The 9,272-nt window shown below is 40.9% G+C and overlaps 1 protein-coding gene across 1 annotated transcript; it reads left to right on the top strand.

Moving 5' to 3' along the window:
* Positions 1-4,859: 4,859 nt before the first annotated feature.
* Positions 4,860-9,067, top strand: LOC104430709 (probable terpene synthase 12). The gene is made up of 7 exons (XM_039304595.1): positions 4,860-5,119; positions 6,347-6,617; positions 6,701-7,079; positions 7,208-7,426; positions 7,519-7,657; positions 7,750-8,001; positions 8,473-9,067. The coding sequence occupies exons 1-7, from the start codon at positions 4,865-4,867 to the stop codon at positions 8,767-8,769; spliced, it is 1,812 nt and encodes a 603-aa protein (XP_039160529.1). The 5' UTR covers positions 4,860-4,864; the 3' UTR covers positions 8,770-9,067.
* Positions 9,068-9,272: the final 205 nt, after the last annotated feature.

The raw sequence follows: 9,272 nt of genomic DNA, 5'->3' as shown, positions 1-9,272 counted from the left end.
TTGGAATTAGGGAGGGTAATTATCCTAGAACAAACCGTCGATCAAACTTGGTAGTGCCGTACCTTTATGTTAGGCATCACTCTAATAAATTGATGACTAGGGAATTCGATTTAACAATCTCTCCATCGCCATGATTGCTAATTCATGTGGTCTCATAATCAATATTTTATCCCTTTTATTAATGGGTCATATTTTCCTCCTTATCTAGTTTCCTCTCTATCATGTTTTTGATGGATGTATTGGAAGTTGTGGCCATCACCGGAATGTAGATATGACTACACATAAATATGGTGATGCTCTTGCTTGTATCCACCAGCCTGAATATTGAATGGAGGAAGTTTTGTCCTAACGAGAATAGAGAAAGGTACGATACTTTATTATTTGTGATTAGCTAGCGATATAAATCAAACAAAATCCCCAGCATCACATGAAAAGTCAATCGTAGATATCATAATCCCACGCACGTGACATAAATAGGACCCTAAGATTGAAGATTTCGACCTCTTCCTTTGAATTATCTTTCTTGGCTTTTTCCTAAGATTCAAAAACTAAGCTATGGATTTTCTTAATTCTAATGTAGATTGAGCTATAGAAGGAAAAGGCACAGCTATCGCGAGATAAAGTAGAGGTGCCCTTGATGATGAAACTACTAAACCCATAACCACATTCGCTCCGGGATTATCTGATCTAAAGGAGGATGTCACCAGACACTAGATAGAATAATTTGTTATCTTATATGGGGGGAAATTACCCAAAAAGTCCTAAAAAATTTTTCAATTTAGTCATAAATCTTATATTTTGATAATTCAATCCTAAACTTTTTGTAATTATGACAATTCAGTCTATCCGACTAAAGTTGGCTAGCCAATGCTGGCGGCCCCAATGGACAATTTTTTGATAATGTTTTATTTTTTGAATTTCTTTATATTTTTTAAAACTTTTTTTGTAATTTTTTTCTTCCTCCTCCCTCCTTCTTCCTCTTGCTCTAGTGACTAGCTAGAGGGGAGGGTCGATTGCCGACTAGTGGCAAGCTCCCGCTAGATTTGGTGTGGGCTCGCCTCGCCCAACGACGGCAAAGCCTACCTCACCCAAATTCGATGAGGCACACTCGCCTAGCCTTGTCGAATCTGGGCGACGAACAACACCCCTAACAGCTAGCAAATTAGAGAAAGAGAGAGAGAGCCCATAAGCTAGTGCGCGCGTCGAAGGGAGGATCACCCACCATCGATTGAAAGAGAAGAAGATGATCTCCATGACATGGTCACCGATGCACTTCGATTTGTCTCCTCCATCGTGTGAAGGATTTCTTGAAAGTTTTGAGATAGCCAAACCATGCAAGGCCGACCTCGTGGATCCACTGGTGAGGGCTTGCTTTGTTGGATCTAGGCGAGGTCGGCATTGCCATCGCCGGACAAGGCGAGCTCTTGCTAGATCCGATGGGGCTCGCCATTGATGTCGATTGGCCCTCCCCTTTGGCCGATCGTCAAAGCAAGAGGAAGAAGAAGGGAGGAAGGAAAAATAAGAGAGAAAAAAAAAAGGAAAAAGAATAAAAAATTAAGTAAAAAACTTCAAAAAAATCAAATATTATTTAAAAATTATCTATTGGCTAGCCAAATTTGATCGGATATACCGAATTGACATAATTATAAAAAGCTTAGGACTGAAATGACTAAAAACAAAGAAGTTTAGGACTAAATTGAAATAATTGTAATTGGTTAAGGATTTTTTTTAGTAATTTTCCCTTCTCTATATCCAAACTACGAAAGGCAAGTGGAAAATTGTGAGGCAACTCTAAAGTTTTACTCTTAAATTATTGTACATGGCGGAATAATGTTAGCCTTGCAAACAAGTTGAACTTCATGAGGGATAGGCCAATGGACTTGGTGACGAATGAGCCCCTCCCCAGCTTCTGTCAAGGGATAACCAAAGTGAACAAGCCGATAACCGTCATTGATGATGTGCACGATATTTACGTCATGTTGGACAAATTTGAGCTATTCACAGACATTGATTTACTTGGAAAGTAATATCCACGCAAGTTAACTGTGGCCTAATCAAATCTGGCCCAAACTTTTTTTTGTCTTAAAAAAAAGCATAAACTTTAACTCATATCCCAAATCTGGGTTGTTAACTCTCCTTCTACAGTCGCCGTTAGTCATCGCCGTTAGTCATCTGAGGAATTTTCACGTCACCCAGAAAATTTTTTCCCATTATTTTCCATTTTCTCGAAGATTTCCGTTCGTTTTTGTTCAGAATCGAGCCGAGAAATCACCGGATTCTTGTCCCGGTGTGCGTGAGGTCATGATTACGACAATGAATTCCGAAGAGGAAGAGGAGATCGAGTTCGAAGAGGACGAGAAAGTTAGGGTTGTGAAGGAGAATGGTGTCCCCGCCGCCGTCGACAAGGAAGAAGAGGAGGAAGACGGCATGCAAAGCTAGGAGGAAGCGAACGGCGAAGGAGATGGGCGCGGCGGCGTGGACGACAAGGATGACAGTGAGGAAGAGGAGGATGACAAGGACGACGGTGGGTTATCGACTCACCCAAGTCTTTTTTTTTCTGTCTCTTCCTCCTACTTCGACCTCGCTTGTCGCGGCCATGGATGGGGCTTTGTTTCAGATCTGGAGTTGGCCGTCGAGAAGATGAAGACGAAGACGAATAGAGGGAATCGCGAGCAGATCGTGAATTTCTGAATCAACTTTAGCATTCAAGTATGGGTTTCTCTTCTTCTTTTTTTCCTATTCTGGCCATGAGCTGCAATGAATAAAAGGAAACTTTAGCATTCAAGTTTCTGGGTTTCATTTTTTTTCCCCCAAGATTCGACAGATTTCCCATAACCCAGCTTTTACAAATTCCCCATAGCTTGAGTTGTTTGCGGCCATGTCTTCTATGTTTGGCCAAAAGAACAAGCCAAGAGACCCACTGATTTTTGACAAGCCAAGAGACCCACTCCTTCCAGCGAAGACGAAGCTAACAACAAGGACGATGGAGGGGTGGTTTGGTTTGGACGTGCAATGTTGGCTTGGACAGGCATCAGTGGCGGACGCGCGGATGTCAAGCTTGGCGGTGACTCTAGCCGGAGGATGTCAAAGAGAGAGAGAGAGAGAGAGAGAGAGAGAGAGAGAGAGAGATGAGCAGAAGGAAGAAGAGAAAGCCAGAAGGAAGAATGGTGACTATGGAAGGATGGTTAACGGAGGCCAGATTTGGGATGTTACAAAAAAATTGGGCTTTTTTTTTAGACAAAATATAGTTCGGACCAGATTTGGGACAATAACTAAAGTTGGTGCTTTTTTATGGAATTGGCCCTGTTAACTGTTGAAATTTTGGCTTCTAATTTGCATATTTACAAACAGGACGTCAATGCCGTGGAAGATCTTTCCACAACAGCGAAATGACATTGGCTGGCGACACTCTGAAGGGGACAAGGAAAATTGTCGTCCCTTGTCTAACAAAAGCGGCACGCAAAAAACATCTTTGGCGGTCGACGTTTTATGAACTGACCATGTGCGCATTCGAGGTTTTAGGGATCTCCCGCCTACAAAGGAGATATTCGGTGTTTCTATCGTTTCGCAGTGGTATGGTTCGTGCAAAGTCTTCTTGCAAGAAGCAAAGTGGAGTCACAATAAGATCATCACCCCGACAGCTGAAGAGTACTCGAACAAATGCCAAAGGTGGATATCAATGTCAGGGCATGTCATGTTCACTCGTGCCTCACATTTAGTCATGCCCGAGAGCTAAAGAGTACTCGCGACATTCCATGAAACAAATTTTTTTTCTTGAAGTCCCACGAGAGGCACGAACTATAGGACACGCCTTACCGTCGGTTTCCATATTTGCCAAACGTGAATTTTATCTAGCGACAGGGGCTTGCCCTATCGCTTTCGACATTCTTAACGTGTTTCTTGTACTGCACGTTGCAAACGAGGTGCTCAATCAAGACCAGATCGAAAAGAAGTGGACAGAGACGCCTCTCTGCTGCCCCCCATTTTTGACGATTAGACAGAACACCAAAGAGGCAAGTTACTTTTTGTTACGTCGAGTTGGAGTTTCCGACACTCGATTAACGAATGTTGAAAAATTCGATATCTAGTCAACTTTAATTCTGACACTCAAGTTCTAAATTTTAACACGTGAGTCTGATATGCATAGTGTCAATTTTAAAAATTTTCAATAAATGGGGGTCAAAATGTAAATTTGTAATAAATAATAAATAATAAAAATAATGAAGGAGAAAAAAAGAAAACATAATCTTCTTTTTTTCTAACTCTCATTTCTCGTAATACATAATTTACCTTCACAATTTGTTTTTTATCTTTTTTCAACACACTTTGACACGCGAGACTAGAATGTGAATTACTTATTTATTTTTTTCTCCAAGTTTTATGGATTAATGGAATGGAGTTGAATTTGTCAAATTAAAATAATAAATAATATTAACAAATAGTAGATTAACGTTTTTAGTGTTAATTCATTCTAAACTCTTTTTATTATTTATTTATTTATTTGTGAATTTGAATTACATTAATTTGATTAAAATAATCATAAAAATTTAAATATATATATTTAATGTACAATGTATCCAAATGTGTCATATTTTTTTATTTTTTCAGAAATGATACATCAGTGTGTCGGGTCATGTCGCGTATTAAGTGTGAACCTTGGTACTAGTCAGGGTAGTGCAGTAATCATCAGAAAATGCTAAATACGTTCCTCTCCGGGGACAGCAACTTCAAAAAGAACCAGAGCAAGTCCTTTCTATTGGGAGATGCCTTTTTTTCCACCTCTCATGCGAGGGCATATGTCGTGTCAAGCCACCGAAAGAGTCCCAGCACAGCTGCATATCTTGATGGGTACGAGGCTGTATAAATGCCAGGACCATCTGCAGTCGAAGCAGGCAGCGGTTTCGAGCACCGACTTCTTCTTCACTTACACACGATGATGGCGCTTCAGATTTTCTCTCTTCCGAATGTTTGCTCCAAGAGGATTCCTGCTCAGGTCCCTCGTTCGGCGAGTGCCAAAGCTGCCGTATCTCAAGGGGGACGGAGATCACCCCAGTATCAGCCGACTCTCTGGACTTACGATTACCTCCAATCCCTGCCAATTGGTGTCCATCGTCGTGTGGTAATAAATTCACATTTTGTTCGTTCTCAATCAAGATGATATCTCTAGACTAAAGGAAAAAAAGAAGAAGCCGAAGACTATATGAGTTGTTATTATTTATCATCATGGATTTATATAAAGTACACTATTGGTTGATATATAACATTTGATGCGAACAATCAACTTATGAAATGAAAATTCTCATTCATTAATGAAATAAATTCATTTGATAAAAAAGTACAAATTTTAAAGGTGTTAGTAATGGACCTTACATGTCTGCCACTGTACCAAATTATAGTCCATTTTTATCTTTATACTAGGTTTTGGTTCTTTTCCTAATAATTTAAGCTTATATGTAAAAGGGGAAGTAGCATCCCTTGTTATCATTATTTTGAGAAACCTTTATTTGTATAACTAAGGTTGGTTTGCTTCCTGGCAATTGGATATTACGTGAAAATATTTTAAAAATAAACTATTTTCATTATTTTTCATCATTCGGTTGTACTTTTTAAATGGGCTATAATTGTACCATTGGAAAAGTCAAAAATAAGAAATAGAATCAAATTTGGCTACATGAGTTAGATACTTTTGGACTCGTGATTTGGACTCTCATGATCGGGACCTTTGAATTCCCTTATGAAAACCTAACCGAATGAATCGAGCTCCCCAAGCAAGTTTTGATGACAAGACCAAGGCAAGTATCCCTAGGGTCAAACTTGGGATCCGGGCCCTCGAACCTCCGACCTCACCACCCGACTGAATCTCTGAGCTTGTTGCTCGGCCGAGTAGCCCCTGAGCCAAGTACTAAATCTCTGGTCTAGCCCCCATGGTTCCAGTTTCAAAGATTGAAGTCTCAAGTTTGGATTCACCCCACGAGGTCGATTTGGGAATCAATGTCCCCGTGCCAAGGTTTCTGTTGGGGTGATAAATCTCGGGGCCCTCTTCTTGGGTTCTAAAGGCTGAGAAACCACGTGCGAATTTTGGTTCTACGCCGAGGGTTGAGGTCCCATCAAATTTATTTTTTTCCATAAACAATAATCCCATAAAACAACCTTAAGGTCACTATTCATAAAAGTTAGCTGCGATGGATATGAGATATGTAAAAATTTGATTGTAATGCATAAGATCCTATACTCATAATTTTTTTCTTGGGTTAATATCAACTATATGGACCGTGTAACTTTTTGCTTTTCCTTTTTCCGGCTCAAACAAAGCTATGATATCGTACAAATTGAGTTCCTTACGCAGGTCGAGCAGCAAAATGGAAGAGTGCAAATGCTGGAACAAGAAGTGAGGAGCGCCATGAACGACGAAAATGCCGAACTCTCCACCATACTCGCTCTGGTCGATGACATTCAACGACTGGGACTAATCTTTCTCTTCGAGGAAGACGTAAAGAGAGCTCTTCACAGATACCACTCTCTGGATGGAGGTTACAAGAACAGAGACCAGAAGACCCTTCATGGAACAGCTCTCTTCTTTAGGATTCTGAGACAAAATGGCTTCGAAGTTTCTCCAGGTAATTTGACCATACTAAAGTTCTACCTAATTGACAAAAAATTAGACTGCGATCGACTAATCTTGATGGGAAAGAACAAACAGATGTTTTCTGGATTTTCATGGACGAGCAAGGAACATTTATGGAGAGCCTCGGCCGTGACGTTGAAGGGCTGTTGAGTTTATACGAAGCTTCGCATTTGGCCTTCGAAGAAGAAGATATCTTGCACGAGGCTAAGGCATTTGCCATCGAGCATCTTAAACGCCTCAACAATATCGATGTCAGCAAAGATCTCGAATATTTCCAAGTGAACTGGGGGTTGGCACTGCCCCTGCACCTGAGAATGCCATTGCTGGAAGCTCGACGGTCCATTGAAGCTTATAGCACCCGGAGAGACGCAGATCGTCGGCTGCTGGAACTGGCCGTGTACAATTTCAACATGGTGCAGTCTATTCTCCAAAGAGATCTTCAGGAGATGTCGAGGTCGGTGTGGAAACGTGGAAAAAAGTTTAGAATTCATCTTGCAAAATTCAAATGCCGTTAGGCCTTGATGGATATATTGCGAGTGAAATAGGCATCACTAATATCTGTCATGCGTGAATCAATTGCAGATGGTGGAACGATGTTAGCCTGGCAAACAAGTTGAGCTTTGCAAGAGATCGACTGATGGAGTGCTTCTTCTGGACGGTCGGAATGGCCTACGAGCCTCAGTTCAGCAATCTCCGTAGAGGGCTAACGAAAGTGACCGCACTCGTGACCACCATCGATGATGTGTACGATGTTTATGGTAGTTTGGATGAATTGGAGCTATTCACAGATGCTGTACACAGGTTCCTCAATACTTCGCTTCAGATTATTAGTGAAAACGTCGATTTCTCGAGTCTATTTGTTAAAGCCTCCTTTGATCAATGTGTGGTTTCAGATGGGATGTCGATGCCGTGTCGAATCTTCCAGGCTGTATGAAGCTTTGCTTCCTAGCTCTCTACAATGCCGTGCACGAGATGGCTTACGACGTCCTCAAGCAGAATGGAGAAAATATCATCCCGTGTCTAACAAAGGCGGTACGTACTTAACGTTTACCGGGATTAAACCCTTCGAAGTTCTATGAATTCTTGACGGTAACAGAAAAAGAATTTGAATTTGATGGATTCAGTGGAGTGACATGCTCAAAGCCTTCCTGCAAGAGGCGAAGTGGAAGCACAACAAGGTCACCCTGACGTTCGAAGAATACATGAACAATGGCTGGATCTCAGTCTCCGGACTCGTCATATTGATTCATGCTTTCTTTCTATCGACCCCGCACATTAGAAAGGAGGAACTAGAATTGATCGAGACTTACGGCCATGATCTCTTGAAGTCGCCGTCCATTATTTTCCGCCTCTGCAACGATCTCGGTACCTCGTCGGTATGCACTCTCCTCCTCCTCCTTCTTCGCTCCCTAGAACTAGTAGCTGTAAAAGGGCAGAGCATACAAGCACTGCAACTTCCGATTGAAAGAGCACGATAAATTTGGACTTACAATTCTGACCGATGAACATCCAAATGAACGATTACAGATTAAAATAGACAAAAACAAGAAATTACTTCGAATCACTAGAGTATTTTCATGTGAAAGTGCTGCAAATGTTTCTAGTTGCTGCCACTAACTAAAACCCACCAGAACTAAACCAAAATCTTCGTGCAAGAAGAAGTCTTCGAAATTACTTCCACCCAGTGCACTTCTCTTTCGATAGCTTTAGGACTTCGCGTGCACTTGTACTATTTAGGTAATTTCTTTGACAACATCAATCAAGTTATGACGCAAACTTTCCACTCGATTCCTTTTCGGCTCATGCGTCATGAAAGCCTATGCTCACACCCACATTATATGTTGTAGGCCGAGCTAGAGAGAGGAGAAACGGCAAATTCGATCCTATGCTACATGCAAGACACCGGGGTGTGCGAGAATGTTGCTCGCGAGCACATTAAGGAACTGATCGACACAGCATGGAAGAAGATGAACAGATATCAAGTCAACAACTCTTTGTTTGGAAAATCATTCGTACGTTTGGCTTTCAACCTAGCCCGAATAGCTCACTATACATACCAAGATGGAGATGCACATGGCGCTCCAAATGATAGATCGAAGTACCGTATCCACTCATTATTGATTGATCCCATTTCTCTGGAGTAGATTTGTCAAAATAGGTCATGGACTCATTTCTTAACCCATATTTTATGGGCATTTTAAGGGTTAGTTATGTTAGGAAATGGGTTGTAAATGGGTTTATAATAGCAATGCCCAAAAAAATATGGATGTCTAGTTGGTTTCGTGATATACCCAAATCCAACCTATACTTGGGACAAGCAATGCTAGAACAACGGTGCCATTATTGCTCGAAGATGACGGTGCAATTTCAACCGTTACTTTTGCTTCAAGTGGAACTGGTTACTGGATTTGTTTAAATATGAAGAAAAGGAAAATTGTTCAATGAGTTGCACTGGAAAGGAGAACTAGAAATTCTTCCTTTTGTCTTTCATCCTCACCTCGCATGTTCTTGTGATCTCCAGCCCAACTTCTTCCGTGGGATTTTTTATTGTTAGGTATAATTCTTTTTCCGATTTTATAAAATTTAGTGCTTAATTGTTATAAAAAAAAATGAGAGTTACAAAGTAATGGAAACATTAGAAATACAG

Source organism: Eucalyptus grandis, chromosome 11, assembly GCF_016545825.1.
Source record: "Eucalyptus grandis isolate ANBG69807.140 chromosome 11, ASM1654582v1, whole genome shotgun sequence".
Classification (NCBI taxonomy): Eukaryota; Viridiplantae; Streptophyta; class Magnoliopsida; order Myrtales; family Myrtaceae; genus Eucalyptus; species Eucalyptus grandis.
Note: the sequence above shows the minus strand (reverse complement) of the source record. Positions and strands in the feature narration are given on the sequence as shown.